General features: G+C 46.2%; 1 protein-coding gene across 2 annotated transcripts in view; it reads right to left on the bottom strand.

Annotated features, from left to right (window-relative positions):
• wls (Wnt ligand secretion mediator) overlaps positions 1–17,451 on the bottom strand; it is an 86,962-nt gene extending 69,511 nt beyond the window's left edge. The window contains exon 1 of one of the 2 annotated variants that reach the window (XM_072511069.1): positions 17,176–17,451. In XM_072511069.1, coding sequence (XP_072367170.1) covers positions 17,176–17,281 — 106 coding nt within the window. In that variant the 5' untranslated portion in view covers positions 17,282–17,451. The remainder of the gene's footprint in view (positions 1–17,175) is intronic. The other variant, XM_072511068.1, reaches the window with a different exon arrangement.
• Between the last annotated feature and the right edge of the window lie 429 nt (positions 17,452–17,880).

Raw genomic sequence — 17,880 nt, 5'->3', positions numbered from 1 at the left:
AAGTGATTGTGGAGATAGATTAAACAAAAAGCTGATGAAAGGTGCCACATCTTAGCAATAACAAAAAAATGCCCTGGAGGTGCTTCAAAAGCATTTGAAAGCAACATTTGGCATCAAGCCACAAAAGGAGATATTAAAAGGTGACCAACATCTTGATTTTAAAGGAGTATTTTAATCTACTATAAAAGGTGTATTTTAATAAAGGAAAAAACGAGAGGAGAGATTAGACATGGCCACCACGGGCAGAGCGATCGAAAACAAAAAGTTGTTTTGTCTGGCTCAAGAGTCCAGAGTTAAGAGGAGCACAAAAATCTCAAAAGGTTACCAGGCTGGAGGAGATTACAGAGAAAAGGAGGCATAAAACCATAGAGGGTTCTGAAAACAAAGATGAGAATTTTAACATCAGGGTTTTACCTGACTAGCTGCCACTGTACGTCAGCAATTGCAGTGTTGAACATACTCCCTTTCATTCTTTCCCACCCTTCAAATTATTGAACCTTGCCTCCATAACCACATGCAGGGTGTCAATAACCAGGAATAAAATCCTCCAAATGTCCCTCTGCAAACTCAGAAGCTGTCTGCAGGGTATTTTGAACGTGCCCCATTTGTAATTCAGAGTTCTTGTATTTGCAATTACCCTCTTAAATATTTGAAAGGAAAGGAACACAAAGAGACAAGGAAATAGCAAGGAAATGGGATTAAAGAAGATGGTTCCAGTTAAGAGCTAGCACGGACACAGACAATGGACCATATGGCATCCATCTGTGCTGCAATTTCTATGTTAAGCTGCCTTTATACTGTTCTTATCAGATGGGGGTAAAATCAATGATGAAATACAAAAGCTTACACCGGGAAATAATTTCATAGTTTATATCATCCAAAAAGAAACAGGAGAAATATCTCTGAAACTGGCCGAGGAGGTATTCAACCTGATGCAAACTTTACTGAATTAACATGTGAATATAGCCGTCTGCCCTGTACAGGCTATTGAATATAGTCTCACACAGGATTGATACTCTTCATTTCCTCTTGCAATGAATGAAGAGGACATTTCCTGAATAGACAAAGGTTGCCCTGAGGCAATCAGCTCATGTGCAAATAGGTTTAATAGCAAGGCTAGAAACATCCTCAGCCTTTCACACACTTAGCAATAGTGATATGGAAACATATACTATGACTAACTGCACTGCAGGCAGAAGCAGACAAAGAGGATTACTGGGTAAGCAAGAAATATCACCATTTATGTAGCACCTTTTTAAATGGCAAAAAAGGAAGGAGTACCATCCTCTGCTGAGAGCCTGAACTCTGGAATTCCCACCCTAAACCTTTCCACCCCTTTTTCTCCTTAAAAACCTCTCTCTGACAAAGCTTCTGGTCATCAGCACTAGATAAGAGCGGCAACTCGGAACAGTATTCATGCAGCCGTTTTATGACTGCACTTTTGAAAAAAGAAATTCATTAGCTCCAAAGTGCATTAGGACATACTGAAGATGAGAGAAGTATAAGTTCTTCTTTTCGGACATGAAATCATATCAGCAACTTCAGGAAAGGAAGGGGCAGCAAAAATGACCATTAGAGGAGATGTGTAATGCCACACCTTGCAAGTGCGGATGAAGATAGGCGAGATCCCTGCCCTGTTCAGCTCCCAGTCTGAGCTGAACTAAAAACAGCATGTCCCAAATGGCGGACGGTCTCCCAGGAGTTAACTGTCAAAAAGGAAAGAAGCAAGGATTTGCACTTATTGACGCTTGCAAGTTGGTAATGGGGAGTTGAGGGCATTTGCAGCAGATGAGAAACAGGCTGTGTGCATCCTCCCGCTCAGCAGCAAAAAAAAAGATATAAAAAAAGGGAAGGAAAATTGTTACTTTTTTTAATACAAAATATTTTAAAAATACAATCCCATAAATTTTAGTACGGTGAGATAAGCTTCTTGCAAGATTCCTAATTTATAGTCACTGCTCATCGCCATTAACATAGAACATAAACATACAGTGCAGAAGGCCATTCGGCCCATTGAGTCTGCACCGACCCACTTAAGCCCTCACCTCCACCCTATCCCCGTAACCCAATAACCCCTCCTAACCATTTTTTGGTCAGTAAGGGCAATTTAGCATGGCCAATCCACCTAACATGCACATCTTTGGACTGTGGGAGGAAACCGGAGCATCCGGAGGGAACCCACGCAGACACGGGGAGAACGTGCAGACTCCACACAGACAGAGACCCAGCAGGGAATCGAACCTGGGACCCTGGCGGTGTGAAGCCACAGCGCTATCCACTTGTGCGACCGTAACAGGCGTACAATCATTTGTATTTTCATTCTAATTTGTTTATGGGTCCGCAATCTGTTAAAAATACAACTGTAGCGCCATTAACTGACTCAAGGTGCATAAAAGGTTATATTAATTAAGGCAAGTCACCAAAGACAGAGTAGGTTTTAAACAGAGTTGGTGGAATTTCAAAGTGTCTGTACAGTGAGAATCACACCAACGGCAGGAAGACTCAAATGAATATTGTGCTCATGGTGGCTTGCTTGGACTACGCTGATCCTGAAAAAAACTTAAATTTCTGCAATCAGTGGGGTACTCCTTTCAAACGCCTCCTCTGCAGTTGCCCCAAGTCCAGTCAGAAGATAGGCGCCAGGAAGCCAGCACCAGGATTCTTGGAGAGCCCTTACCAAACTCCTGGACGGGGTGGAGCAGAGGCGTGACATTCTCTTCCCGCTGACATCCATCAACCAAGGTCACCTCTCCCGCCTGGGAGACATTGGCTGTATAGTGAGTGCTCCCGCCTGGGAGAAATTGGCTGTATAGTGAGTGCCAGCTCATAACAGTGCCCGAAGATGAATGACCTTCTTTGTGCAGTCAGGCTACGTCTGCCTCCTAATGTACACCACTGCACCCCTTCACAAACCCATCACACCTCTACAGTGATCTCTCCCAGCACCACAGATTCCCAACACTTCTCATGGCGCCATCCTGGGCACCCCACCACCCCCAACCCCCACTCAATTCCCATGAATTATTTTTCTATTAGGGGGCAATTGAGCGTGGCCAATCCATCTCCTCGGCACATTTTTGGGTTGTGGGGGGCAAGACCCAGGCAGGCACAGGGAGAATGTGAAAACTCCACACAGTGACCAGAAACCGGGTTCGAGCCTGTGTCCTCGGCGCCGTGAGGCAGAAATGCTAACCACTGCGTCACCATACCGCCCTCATCCCATTCATGCCAGACATCACCATCTGATCTGGCAGGGCTACCTCACCTGTCTTATTGCAGGACAAACGGTGTGAGCAAGCAAAACCTGCCAGAGTCATACCCGAGCTGAGAGACCTAATGCCCTTTCGAGGAGAGCAAGCCCTTGAGCTGGCAGACAATGAGCAGGACCGCACCTGTGCAGGCGGCGACATGGAGGCAGCAGACAAGTGAAAAGACTGGCAGCCATGGAGCAAGCCTCACAGGAGTCAACTTTCTACCATCATTTATCACCCATGATGCACTAATGCCATCTCGCAAGTTAATTAGTCAACCAACCAGGATGATCCTCGTGCCCTCTGGACACCACAGATCTGAGCAGCTCCAAGGTACATCTCGGAGATGGTCATCGCGGAGGTGCCAAGCTGTCACCTGTCACCCCCACCAGTATTTACACCTCAGAGAGATTAACTAGTAGGAAGGCTAGAATGCTGACTGGTGAACACCTCTAAGCTGAGGATCCACAACAGGCAGAGGAAGGAACGTCCCAACGAACCGGCACTCAGAGGGATACTAGAGGCCAAGGCACAGCTGTGTTCCTGGGTTTGGTTGACCCAGAGCTGCTGGAACAACAAAGGCAGAGTCCTGAGCATCAGGAAGGGATGACAGCATCCCTCCTCGGACTGCAAGGCCAACTGGAGGAGTCCCATCGCCTTCTATCCAAGGAGATGGTGCAGTCACTCCAACAAGGCAAACAGTGAGTGGCATCCACATTGGAGACCTTGGTTCAGGACATGCACTCCATGGTGGGAGATGTTCACTCCATGGTTCAGTTCATGACTGAGGGCATGAGATCCATGGTGCACAACTTCAACTGTATGGGGCAGGCAATTGTGGGAATCCAGAGTGTCAGCACCAGGGGACAGTGGAGCTTCTGAATCTCACTCCAGCTGCCTCTCTATCCCATGGAGGAGCCCAGGAGCAGCAAAAATGAAGAGGATCCTTCTTCCCAGCAGACTCTTTGGGTATCCAGCTCATCCGACACCCCCTCCCGGTGAGCGACACATCACCAGCAGCGCAGCCTAAAAGTAGTAACTCAAAGGGGAGGGGGGAGCAGGGAGTTGATTGGGCAACTGGTTTCCTCGTGACAAGCAAGGTTTACCTGATTCATGTGAATACTGCAATTAACAGGTCAACGTCATCCTGAGAGGGCTCATTCCCCAGCTCACATGGGCTAGGGATTAAACAAGCTTTCCAACTGGAGCAGCCAGCCCTCCATACATTAATCCTCGACAGCCTGGCCTCCATACCAGTTTCCTTAACTTCCATCTATCTCATGTCCTCATCACATGGCTGGCTGTGTGTGTGGGTTCATTCTCACTGCAGTCATCCTCCCCAACCCCACCACCGCCGGCCTCAAAACACCCCTTCTCATGTCCCCACTCTGTCCATGCAGCCTGGCCTCTCAGGGAACCCCACCCAAGAACCTCACAGTTGCCCCAAGTGCTGCCCCTATGGATTCACCCGCTCCTACCCACCTGCAACTCTGGAAGAGCAATCCTACAGCAGTCATACCGTCACAAGCCCAGCAAGGAGGCCACTGGAAGCGCTGCCTGCATACAAGCCGCCACACCCCTTACACCAAGAAGCTCAGTAACACTAAGGCCTGTGAGTGGCCCCACCCCATTGAGATGCCGACACTGAACCCCCCCCCCCGCCACTCCCACTGTGTCCTCTTCCTGCCCCTCTGTGACTGGTACCCTGGATGGTAATGGCGACCAAGATTGCTTACCTCCAACATCCCCCTCCCCGATCTCTGAAGTAAGCTTCAGGCCCCCACACCCACAGACAATGCCACCTCTGCAGACACAGCAGACCCAAGTGAGCAGGCCCCACTGTGGGGTCGCTGAGGGCAGCCCACGTTGAAGGCCCCCAACCTTTGTAAAGCCCCTTTATAACCCCCCCGTTCATGGGCAGGCCCCCACCCCCTCAGGCCCTGACCCTTGGCAGTGCCAACCTGGCACCCAGGCAGTAAGCTTAGCACCCTGCCAGAGTTCCCGGGTGTCATGGCCCTGCCCCCAACCACTGTGGGAGCTCCAATGGCCTCCAAGACCCCTAGGGTGGCCATCAAGCCTGGTCTCGGCTTGTGGAGACCGTACTAATCGTCGCCCAGTTGAGGCCTCGCTGGTGCGGCCAGTGACTCCCAGGTGCTGGGCGAATGCGGCCTCAAACAGGCCGTGATATTTGAATGAGCTTAATGGCGTTGGGTGGGAGATACGCGCATAACTTTGCACCTGGCACGGAGCCTGATTTGAGCCTGTCCCGCAATGCACCCAGATTGGCACCCGGCATGCCCAGACTGGCACCGGGCACAACACGGTGGGAAAATTGCACCCACTCAGATTGAGAAAATGCAGAGAGAGGTGGCACAGATTGGCATAAGGAGCTACAAGAGGTATCAAATGTTAAAATGCTTCAAAGTAGGATTGTAGGTTGGTAGGAGGATGAACACAATACTTCAAACCACTCTGAAAGTTAACTGGAACTGCAGAAAGAATTCTCCACAAATTCTGTGGTTTATGCCACACCAAACTGTTTGCCTGATCTTTTATTTAAAATATGGATGGATGCCAGCCAGCAGCCCATTCAGTCATCACAGTCCAAACCAATTTTGGCCTTTTTATGTCTACACACACACACACCTCTGGCACGCATTCATAAATAACATTCAGCGGCATAAGCAGTTTTCCACTATCTAAGTCAATGGTGCTAAAGCCAATCTAAGCAATTCAACTACTGTAGCATGAGATCAGCTAATGGAGCACAAAATAGACATTAACCCTGGATTCCTGATGTGTACAGTTCACTGGGTAAATATGTTGAGCCATTGGGAGGGAGGTCTACGGCAATAATCTTTAACAAAGGAGCAAGAATTAAAAACTTCATTAACAAAAATCAACATGACAAAAGACGAGAAGGACATTAAACAATGCACACAAGTGTATCTAACACAGTGAGGGAATTTCCGTTGCTCCCGACACAGGGGATACAGGACAGGCTGCTTTCAGGGGTGTGGGTCGGAGAGGGCAAGGTGTCAGAGATTTACTGAGAGAGGAGGGAAGAGGGGGAGGAGTCGGTCGGCGAACTAAAAAGGAAAGTGGGAAGAAGAACTAGGGGAGGAGATAGAGGAGGGTATGTGGGCTGATGCCCTAAGCAGGGTAAATTCCTCTTCCTCATGCGCCAGGCTTAGCCTGATTCAATTTAAGGTGCTACATAGAGCACACATAACGGGAGCAAGATTGAGCAGGTTCTTTGGAGTGGAGGACAAATGTGGGAGGTGTGGCGGGAGCCCGGCAAACCACGCACATATATTTTGGGCGTGCCCGGCACTGGAAGGGTATTGGAAGGGAGTGACGGGAGTGATTTCGCAGGTGGTGATGGCCCGGGTCAAACCAGGCTGGGGGCTAGCTCTATTTGGAGTTGCGGAAGAGCCGGGAGTGCAGGAGGCGAAAGAGGCCGACGTTGTGGCCTTTGCGTCCCTAGTAGCCCGGCGCAGGATCCTACTCATGTGGAAGGAGGCGAAACCCCCCCGGACTGGAGGCCTGGGTAAATGATATGGCGGGGTTCATTAAACTGGAGCAGATAAAGTTTGCCCTGAGAGGATCGGCTCAAGGGTTCACCAGGCGGTGGCAGCCATTTCTCGACTACCAAGGGGAACGTTAGAGGGAAGACAGATGACCAGCAGCAGCAACCCAGGGGGAAGGGGGGGGGGTTTAGTTTAGTTTAGGTCAAAGATCATGGCGTTTTGTTACTTGTGTATTGTTAAAAATGTCTGTATTGTTATTGTTGCGTTTGCTTTGTAAGAGGGAAAAAATTGTTGTTTGGGGAAAAAATTTCAATAAAACATATTTTTTTTAAAAAAGTGTATCTAACACATACCAAAAAGTAACTTTTAACTGATCAAAGGATTTAGTTACAGGACGGAGAGAGCTTCACCATATAGTTGGGAAATTGGTCTGAAAGAATGCGCAGTGCATAAAATACATTCCACACTGTCATTTGCTGAGCTGATCGTACGTAAAATAAACTCAGCAAATGACCAAGCAGCCAAGAAAGGAGTCCGTTGACAATATCGGTTTTATAAAGCTCTGCACTCAAGATCTGAACAATGCAAAAGTTTATTAGCTTCTCTGGGGTCCAGCTGCTATTCTCCCCTGAAGATTTGAACTTAAACATTCATGGGCATCATTGACAATACTGGTACTCCCAGTGCTTAGTGAGGGAGTACCAAGATTTTGGCCCGGCAATTAGAATAACAATATATATTCATGTTAGGATGATATGTAACTTGAAAGGGGAAATTGAAGTTGGTGGTGGTCCCATGTGCCTGCTCTCCTTGTCCTTCTAGGCAATACATCGTGAGTATGGATAGTTCTGTCGAAAAAGCTATTATGCAGTGGTGGAGCGAGTCAAATGTTTAAGGTGGTAGATCGACTGTCAATCAAGAAGGTTGCTTTGTCTTAGATGGTGTCAACTTCTAGTGTTGTTGGATTGCAATCTCGTCAAGTGGATAGTATTCTATCATCTTGTGTCTTGTAGATGGTGAATAAACTTTTCAGATTCAGGAGGTCGAGTTACTCACTCAGAATTTCCTGCCTCAATAATAATCATTATTGTCACAAGTAGGCTTATATTAACATTGCAATGAAGTTTGTGTGAAAAACCTCTAGTCGCCACATTCCGGCGCCTGTTCGGGTACTCGGAGGGAGAATTCAGAATGTCCAAATTACCTAACAGCATGTCTTTTGGGACTTGTGGGAGGAAACCGGAACACCTGGGAGAAACTCAAGCAGACACAGGGAGAACATGCAGACTCCACACTGACAATGACCCAAGCCGGGAATCGAACCTGGGACCCTGGAGCCGTGAAGAAACAGTGCTACCCACTGTGCTACCGTGCTGCGGCTAGTTCAGTTAAGTTTCTGTTTTTAAAATAAATTCAGAGTACCCAATTCATTTTTTCAAATTAGGGGCAATTTAGCGTGGTCAATCCACCTAACCTGCACATTTTTGGGTTGTGGGGGCGAAACACACGCAGACACGGGGAGAATGTGCAAATTCCACACGGACAGTGACCCAGGGCCGGGATTCAAATCCGGGTCCTCAGCACCGTAGTCCCAGTGCTAACAACTATACCACGTGCCGCCCTTAGTCCAGTTAAGTTTCTGATCACTGGTTATGGTATTGCTGTTGACTGTCCTGGGGAGTTGGTTAGATTCCTGGTGATGGTCATTGCTGGGCATTTGCCACTTTTCAGTCCATGCCTAAAAAAGGTGTTCAAGTCTTGTTGCATGCAAACATGGACAGCGTCACAAACTGAGGGTTTGTGAATAAAACAGAATACTTTGTAATCATTAGTGAAGATTCCATGAACATTTTGACCTTAATAACGGAGAGAAGGACATTGATAAAGCAACTGCAGATAATTGAACCCGGGCTACTACCCTGACGATCTCCTGCAGTGATGTCCTGAGCTCCAAGATGATTGATTCCAATAACCACAACCATCTTCCTTTGTGCTGGGTATGACTCCAACCAATACAGGTCCTTCTGCTGATTCTTATTGATCATTTTCCTGGATGCTTTAATGCCACACGTGGTCAAATACGTCCTTGGTGTCAAAGGCAGTCATTTACTTCACTCTAGAATTCAGTGCTTTCTGCCCATACTTAGACCAAAAATTGTAAGTAAGGAAGGTAGCACGGTGGTGCAGAGGTTAGCACAACTGTCTCATGGCGCTCAGGTCCCAGGTTCGATCCTGGCTCTGGGTCATTGTCCGTGTGGAGTTTGCACGTTCTCCGTGTTTGCGTGGGTTTTGTCCCCACAACTTCAAAGATGTGCAGGGTAGGTGGATTGGCCACACTAAATTGCCCCTTAATTAGAAAAAATGAATTGGGTTCTCTAAATTTATATTTTTTAAATTGTAAGTGAGATCTGGAACCAAATGTTCCTGATGGAGCCCTGGCTGAGCATTGGTGAGAGCGACATAATGGCAATATTAATGACATATCCAGGACTTTGTTGATGATTGAGAGTTGACTGGCTGGTGGGGTGGTAATTGAGTGGATTGATTTGTCCTTTTTTAAAAAAAAGTTGGTTAGGACATTGTTGGTGCGTTGATGCCAATGCTGTAGCTGTACTGGAAAAGCTTGGCTAGAAGCGCACTGGAACACAAGTTATTTTGTACTAAAGCCTTGATGTAGTCAGGGGGTGCCAGTGCACGCCCCCATTTTTTGACACTTGTTCAAATGATCGAACTACTGAATTTCAAGAGAGCATTACACCCAAATCAAAATCCTATCCATATCAGACACAAATGATGAATGAGAAAGTATGTAAAACTAGAACAAGTGTGATAGACATTCACACGTATGCCTTTAGCTTCTAATCATTTGTCCGTAATAAGTCAATTACTGGTTTAGGGTTTTGAAATTTTGATTTCCCCAATGGTTGAAATGCTTATTGCATTGCTGAGCTTGAAAATGAACCACAGACCATGAAGCTCCCAGCTTTAATCTCCAGTGTTCAAGTTGCAGATCTTATGCAGGGCTCTGCAATGGTCCTCAGCTCAGAAGTGTTGCAAAACAAAAAAGTCACTCCAATGACACCTGCAGGAAACTGTACATGATGAAGATTAATTTTTCATAGAATTTACAGTGCAGAAGGAGGCCATTCAGCCCATCGAGTCTGCACTGGCTCTTGGAAAGAGCACCCTACCCAAGGTCAACACTTCCACCCTATCCCCATAACCCAGTAAACCCACCCAACACTAAGGGCAATTTTATCATGGCCAATCCACCTAACCTGCCATCTTTGGGCTGTGGGAGGAAACCGGAGCACCCGGAGGAAACCCACGCACACGCAGGGAGGATGTGCAGACTCCGCACAGACAGTGACCCAAGCCGGAATCGAACCTGGGACCCTGGAGCTGTGAAGCAATTGTGCTATCCACAATGCTACCGTGCTGCAATTAAGAGATTCATGGTGGAAAGAATACAGTCAAAGCTGATTCGTACACATGGGAAATTGGATGATACACCAATCGGACACTAGTGCAGTGAAACATTGTTCCATTCCTCAATGGAACAAAGTTCTAAATCTCCAAACAGAAAAATGAGAAAAGCACTAAAGTACTGAACAAGCTTATTTATAGATGTCCACACTTTAGGGGAGTTGACAATAGGGGAGCAGCCTCTTTGTCTGCCTTGTCAGCTACAATCAATGAGAAAGACACACAATTGTTTGGAGAGAGAAGAATTGGAACCTTATCTCCTGAAATATAACATGTATTTTTCTTCAGAATTATTCCAACATAATGAACTATTTGAAAATTGAAGCTACAATCAATCAAATGCAACTCCAGGACAAAAAGAAATGTATACACAAGGCACAAGGGAATCCTCTCAATGGATCAGATTGAAATAAGCCCCAATTTAAAATAATTTTGCACATGCTGAACATATTTTGGAATACTTTAAAAACATTGATTTCTCAACTTGTGGTCTTATAATAATAAAAAGATGTTGTGGTTGTAGTCAGCCGTAGCAGTACAGGAACAAAAGAGTCCAATTCTTCAACTTGGAAATGGTTTAACTTCTGGTCAGTCAGATGTCCAACATATGTGGAAAATATTCATGTTAAGAATGTCCAAACCAAACTCTAAAGGAAGTGACCAATTTGACAAATGTATACCACAGTACAGATACACCCCTTTTAACCAAGAAATGTAAAAGAAAAAGGAGGCGGTGTGGTGCAGCAGAGGAATACAAGCATGCAAAGAGTTTCAGTTGTAGTTTTACCAGCTACGATCAACACGCTGGCACTGAGGTTAGTACTGTGTCCTCAGAGCACCAGGGACCGGGGTTTGATTCCAGCCTTGCATGACTGTCTGGAGTTTGCACGTTCTCCCAGTGTCTGCTTGGGTTTCCTCCAGGTGCTCGAGTTTCCTCCCACAATCCAAAGATGTGCAGGTTAGGTGGGGTTAGGGGGAAGGGGGGTGGCCTTGGTAAGGTGCTCTTTTAGAGGGTCGGTGCAGACTTGATGGGCCGAATGGCCTTCTTCCGCACTGTAGGCATTCCATGAATCTCAAGTCTACCAATACAGGGCATTGGTAAACATATTACTAATGCATAGAGGACCAGCTGAACTATTGTAACATTGATTAGCAGAATAATCTGGAGCCAAGTGGAAAAAAACTCCTGTTTTCTTTAGCAGTCCATTGCTGTGTTTTGATTCACCAAGACAAGTTACAGCAATACCCTGAAGCACTACAAACTGCCGAATTCTGAGACGGACTGCAAAAGGTCAACTTGTTTTTGAACTTCCATCACTTAGTCTGAGACCTTACAATGGCCGAAGACCAAAATGAACCCCACTTACTTCCTGTTTCTCACCTCCAAGGGGGGACAGCTCACCAGGTATTACAAACAATCTATAAAGTTTAATCCTCACTGGACACAAAGTAAGTATCAGGAGCTCCTCTCAAATGGTGCACGAACAGCAAAGTTCCCTGGATTGCCAACATTCTCCCAACCACAACATGGACAACACTGCTCCACTAGACAGTGGCTCCAGCCATTGGACAGTGGTCCCAATCAATGGACACAATTTCAGCAGCTGCTGCCTATCCAGAGGAGCTAACCCCAATAGGGCAAAACTCATAAGGAAAGCTATTGACTAGTTTAAACACATTTCTCTCCTCACAAACAGCATTATTGCCCCCAGACTGGGAACTAATTCTTTGGGGCTTAGTATTTTCATGCAGAGCAATCTCTTCAGCCTTGTGATGCTTTTACACTGGAGCTCAGATGACCACAGTGTCAGAGTCAGCTCCCTCGGTTTACAATACTAAATCCACTCACTTATTCCATTAGCAGGCTTAATTGCCCAGTTTTCTTTGGGGTCCACAAGTCTGCTTAATTTAGCAATATTAAAACCAAGAGATCAGCCCCACAGATACCAAATGAAAACAGGAATGGTATCAAAGCAGTTTCAGCAGGTGTGAAATTCCTAGATCACAAAGTGTCAAGGTACAAAAAGTTTGAAGTGTTTGTAGTGGCTTAAGAAAATAAATACTGCATTTCAGCAGAGGCCTGATTTGTTTCCTGCCCTTCATAATTCATTTCAATGATAATTAACCTCAAATGAAGAGCAACAGTGTCAATTAATCAATTAACCTCAATGAAGAGCACCAGTATCAATTTGTATTGAGGTGTCTCAGAGTGGAACACAATGTGTAGAAAAAAAGTTGAATTCTATTACACTTTCTGTAATTTTTAATTTAAAATATTGCTCTCAAGCTGTATGCCTGACATGGAAGGCATGGGCGAGACAGCATTATTACCCATCCCTAATTGTCCTCGAGGGCATTTAAGAGTCAACCACACTGCTTGGGTCTGGGATCATATGTAGGCCAGACCAGGTTAGGATGGCAGATTTCCTTCCCGAAAGGGCTTCAGTGAACTAGGAGTTTTTAGGACAATGATTTCATAGTTATCATTAAACTTAATTCCAGATTTATTGTTAGCAAATTCAAATATGAACCCCGGTCCTCGGAGCATTCACCTAGGTCTATAGCACAAAACCATTGCCTCCCCATCAAAATATCAATAGCTTTACAATTTTTGAAAGTGAACTCTCAGAAAGCAACGGATCCTGACCGAGTCCGTGGTAGTGCCCTCAGATCCTGCGAGACCAACGGGTGTGTTCGCAGACATCGTCAACCTCTCCCTACTCCGTCCAGAGTTTCCCACCTGCTTCAAGAAGACCACCATCATGCCAACAAATTGCCAGGCAACGTGTCTCAATAACTACCGTCCGCTGACCTTGATAATTATGAAGTGTTTTGAGAGGTTGGTCATGAAACACATCAACTCCATACTCACAGAATGCCTTGATACACTGCAATTTGCATACCGCCACAACTGGTCCACAGCAGACGCCATCGCCCTGGCCCTACATTCATCCCTGGAGCATATCGACAACAAGGACTCCCAAGTCAGACTCCTTATTCATTGACTACAGCTCCGTCTTCAATACCATAATCCCAGCCAAGCTCATATCAAAACTCCAAATCTAGGACTTGGATCCAGTTGCAGAGGGAGGAGCCTCGACTTTCTGACCCATAGACCACAATCAGTAAGGATAAACGACAACACCTCCTCCACGATAATCCTCAATACCGGGGCCCCACGAAGCTGTGTAGTTAGCCCCCTACTATACTCCCTACACACACATGACTGAGTGGCAAAATTTGCCTCCAATTCCAACTACGGGTTTGCTGATGACACGACCATAGTGCGTCGGATCTCAAACAACGGTGAGTCAGACTGCAGGAGGGAGATAGAGAACCTAGTGGCATGGTGTAACAACAACAATCTCTCTCCTTAACGTCAGCAAAACTAAGGAGCTGATCACTGACTTCAGGAAGCGAAATACGTACACACCTCTGTCTGCATCAATGATGCAGAGGTGGAGATGGTTGACAGCTTCAAATTCCTAGATGTGCACATCACCAACAATCTGTCCTGGTCCACCCACTTCAACGCTATGACAAAAAAAGCCAACAGTGCCTATATGTCCTCAGGAAAGCAAGGAACTTCAGCATGTCCACGTTGACTCGTACGTTTTTAGAGATGCACCAAAGAAACAGATGCACCATAGAAAGCATCCTATCTGGCTGCATCATAGCCTGGTATGGCAACTGCTCGGCCCAAGACCATAAAGAGACTACAGAGAGTCATGAACACAGCCCAGTCCATCACATGAAACCGCCTCCCATCCATTGACTCGACACCTCCCACTGACTTGGGAAAGTAGGCAGCGTAATCAAAGACTCTCCCAACTGGGTTATTCTCTATTCGAACCTCTTCTGCCAGGAAATACAAATCTGAAAACACGCACTATTGGGTTCAAAAACAGCTTCTTCCCCATTGTTACCAGACTCCTGAATGATCCTCTTATGGACTGAACTGCTATCTTTACACATCTTCTCTACTGCATAGTTATACACTCCATATGCTTCACCCAATGCCTATGTATTTACATTGTGTATGTCCTATGTTTTTCATGTATGGAACAACTGTCTGGACTGTACACAGAACACCTCGGTACGCTTGACAATAAATTAAATCCAATGTATTGAGGCAAAGAACATGCTGTAGTAAAGAAAATTGTTAATTTTGGTGAAGTTAAAAGGTTTTGTAACATACTCTTTGGAAGAAAAATACTCAACTTGGGATGGATCTGAGCGACGTTTCAGATCTGTTTGACCCTCAGGGTGGTTAATAGGTTAATCACAGAATCACTGTAGGCCATTTGGCCCATCGAGTCTGCACCGACCCTCTGAAAGAGCACTCCACCAAAGCCCACTTCCTCACCCTATCCCAATAATCCCTTTACCGAACCTACACATCCCTGAACACTAAGGGGCAATTTAGCATGGCCAATCCATCTAACCTGCACATCTTTGGACTGTGGGAGGAAACCAGAGCACCCGGAGGAAACACACGCAGTCACCCAAGGCCGGAATTAAACATGGTCCCTGGCACTGTGAGGCGAAGGTGCTAAACACAGTGCCTCCGTGCTGCCCATAAATGAATAATGATCACTTACGGGAAGACAGGAGTTCACAAGCACCTTTAGATTTGTATTTCAAGAGGACGGCAGGGTAGCATGGGGTTTGCACTGCTGCCTTACAGCGCTGAGGATCCGGGTTAGATCCCAGCCCCGGCTCACTGTCCGTGTGGAGTTTGCACATTCTCCCCATGTCTGCGTAGGTTTCACCCCCACAACTCAAAGATGTGCAGGTTATTGCCCCTTAATTGGGAAAAATAATTGGGTACTCTAAAAATTTTAATTAAAAAAAGCACTGCTGCCTCACAACGCTGAGGATCCGGGTTCGATCCCGACCCCAGATCACTGTCTGTGTGGAGTTTGCACATTCTCCCAGTGTCTGTGTGGGTCCCACCCCTACAACCCAAAAAGATGTGCTGGGTAGGTGGACTGGCCATTAACTGGGGGGGGGGGGGGGGGATTGGATACTCTAAAAAAAAAATTTTTTAAGATTTGTAGTTCAAGACATCACTCCAGGTCAAAAAAAAGTGATTTTGCGAAGTCCTTCCAGACTTCCCTGTACCATTGTCAAAATGTGAAGACAAAATGGGTTAACACACATTTTCCCCGTGCACAGCTGCCTCACAGTACCAGAGACCCAGGTTTGATTCTGGCCTTGGGTGACTGTGTGGAGTTTTTTTTCCATTAAGGGGCAATTTAGCATGGTCAATCCACCTCCTCTGCATATCTTTGGGTTGGCGACACAGGGAGAATGTGCAAACTCCACACAGTGACGTGGGCTTGGAGCGAACCCGGGATCTTGACGCCATCAGGCAGCAGTGCTAATCACTGCACCACTGTACCGATTGTGTGGAGTTTGCACTTTTCCCCCTTTCGTGTGGGTTTCCCTCCCATCGTCCAAAGATGTGCAGGTTAGGTGGATTGGCTATGCTAAATTGCCCCTTTAAAAAAAGTGTCCAAAAGGTTAGGTGGAGATTACGGGGATAGTGTAAGGGCGTAGGCCTAAGTAGGATGCTCTTTCAGAGGGTCGGTGCAGACTCGATGGCCCGAATACCCTCCTTCTGCCCTGTAAAAATACTACTCTAGGATTCTCTCACAGGCGCCACTCATTTTCGGCTGGAAACAAGGAGAAAGAAGAATATTATTGAACATGGGGCTTTCCGGAATATTTAAAGTAAAAATCCTCAGGGATTTGATGATCGGATCGTTGGCCATGTGTGTGGGTGCGGGAAAAGTATTGCCTGCACCGTGAATCCGCCCGTTGTGCAATGTCGAAGGTAGGCGGATCCTCCTGTAACCGGTGCCCCTTTTGTGCTGTTCAGTCCCTTCAGCCTGATCCCCATCACTTGGTGCTGGAGGAATGGTGCAGTCAGGCAGTCACCTGCGGCAGGAATGCTCCACATTAAATCTCGGGGGACAGAAATCTGCTGCTGTCCCGGGGGGGAAGAGTGTCACTGAGGAATTAACCCCGGGGCTGCCGCCGTTAACCGAACAAGTGGAGAGTTTAGGAAACAACCCCCCACACCACCTCCTGCCAATCCCACGGGAGACGAGGTCTGTCCCATGTTTATCGAGAATCTCCCCCACCCACATCCTCAAATCCCCCCTTATTTTTTTTTAAAGAAAAAGAAAAAACGCCACACAAACACCCTCGTCTCTGTTGTTCGATCATAAAAAGTTCACAATCTCGCCTCGATCGCAGCTCAGAGCGTAGAGGTGGAGCCAGAAAGTTCAGAAACTCGACAGGGGCGAGAACAAAAGAAAAAAAAAGTTTTAAAACGATAGGGGCGTTTAAAAGTTAAATAATATTTGAAAGTAAAACCTTTTTCACAAGACTTAAAAAAGGTCGCAGAGAGTCGTTTGAATCCATTCACTGACCATGTGTGTTATAGACTTGCACAGATCTTTTATTTTTTTAAATAAATCAGCACCACCACTGGTGCCCCATTTCGCCGTACAGGCGTAACCTTAAAAACAGCCTCATCTGGAGCGGCACCACACAGCAAGCAGCCCACACACAAAAAAACACCCTATTGTTTTATTCTGCAGTTTTTCTTTTTAAAAGATGCGCGTCTAAAGACAAGTGTATGAAAGTAATACAATTCCCTTTGCCGAGGTCCTGTCGCCATGCTTCACTTTCCCTTTTTTTGAAAAAGACATAAGTTGTTACTGAAAGTAGGCCAAAAGTTTTCTTCCACTTTACGCACTAGACTGAACCGCTACAAAGAGCCCATGCAGTTCTTCTCTCCCCAAGTACAATGGCAGGACTAATTAGATCATACTACGTTGCTACCGATACTGTAATAAATAGCTAACAAAAGAAAACGCAAGTAACAAGCCACTTACCGATCAAACCTCCCACCAGAAAGGAAATTACTTGGAATACCAGCAAAATCCCTCCAACAATGCAGAGCTTCTTCGTGCTCATATTTTCTATAATTGCGCCTGCCATCTTTTATTATCTTGTTTCCACTCTCTTCGGCCCGTAACAGTAACTAATTGAATTAGAGTCAATTTAATCAAAGCAAGGATCTTGTCGCAGCTCTAGTGTCGGAAGCTGTGATTCTGCAAACGAGCTCCCTCACTCACTCACTCTCTCTCTCTCTCTCTCTCCCCAAGCTTTTTTTTTAAAGGGGCGCTGTGGGAAACCGACAACACACACACATACAAAAAAATCAATCACATGACTTGCCAGATTCCCAGATCCTGTTGAGCCGACATCTACAGTATCTTAACAACTACACACTAATGTGGCGATTGATAACATGCAGTTTATTGCCAATTTAAAGGGCCACCACCTTGCAAAGTTAAGAATGTCGTCAAATGTGCCACACAGACTGGGGAAAGGTGCTGCATGCCAGGCATTTTAACTGCTAATGCTCTGAATCAGGGGTTATGGGGAGAAGGCAGGAGAGTGGGATGAGAAAAATATCAGCCATGATTGAATGGCGGAGCAGACTCGATGGGCCGAGCAGCCTAATTCTGCTCCTATGTCTTATGCTCTGAATTGGAGTGCATCCTGCTCCTAATATTTCTGCTGTCAAATGCACA

This window comes from Scyliorhinus torazame, chromosome 7 (genome assembly GCF_047496885.1).
Source record: "Scyliorhinus torazame isolate Kashiwa2021f chromosome 7, sScyTor2.1, whole genome shotgun sequence".
NCBI classification, from domain to species: Eukaryota; Metazoa; Chordata; class Chondrichthyes; order Carcharhiniformes; family Scyliorhinidae; genus Scyliorhinus; species Scyliorhinus torazame.
This window is presented reverse-complemented; position numbering and strand designations above follow the sequence as displayed.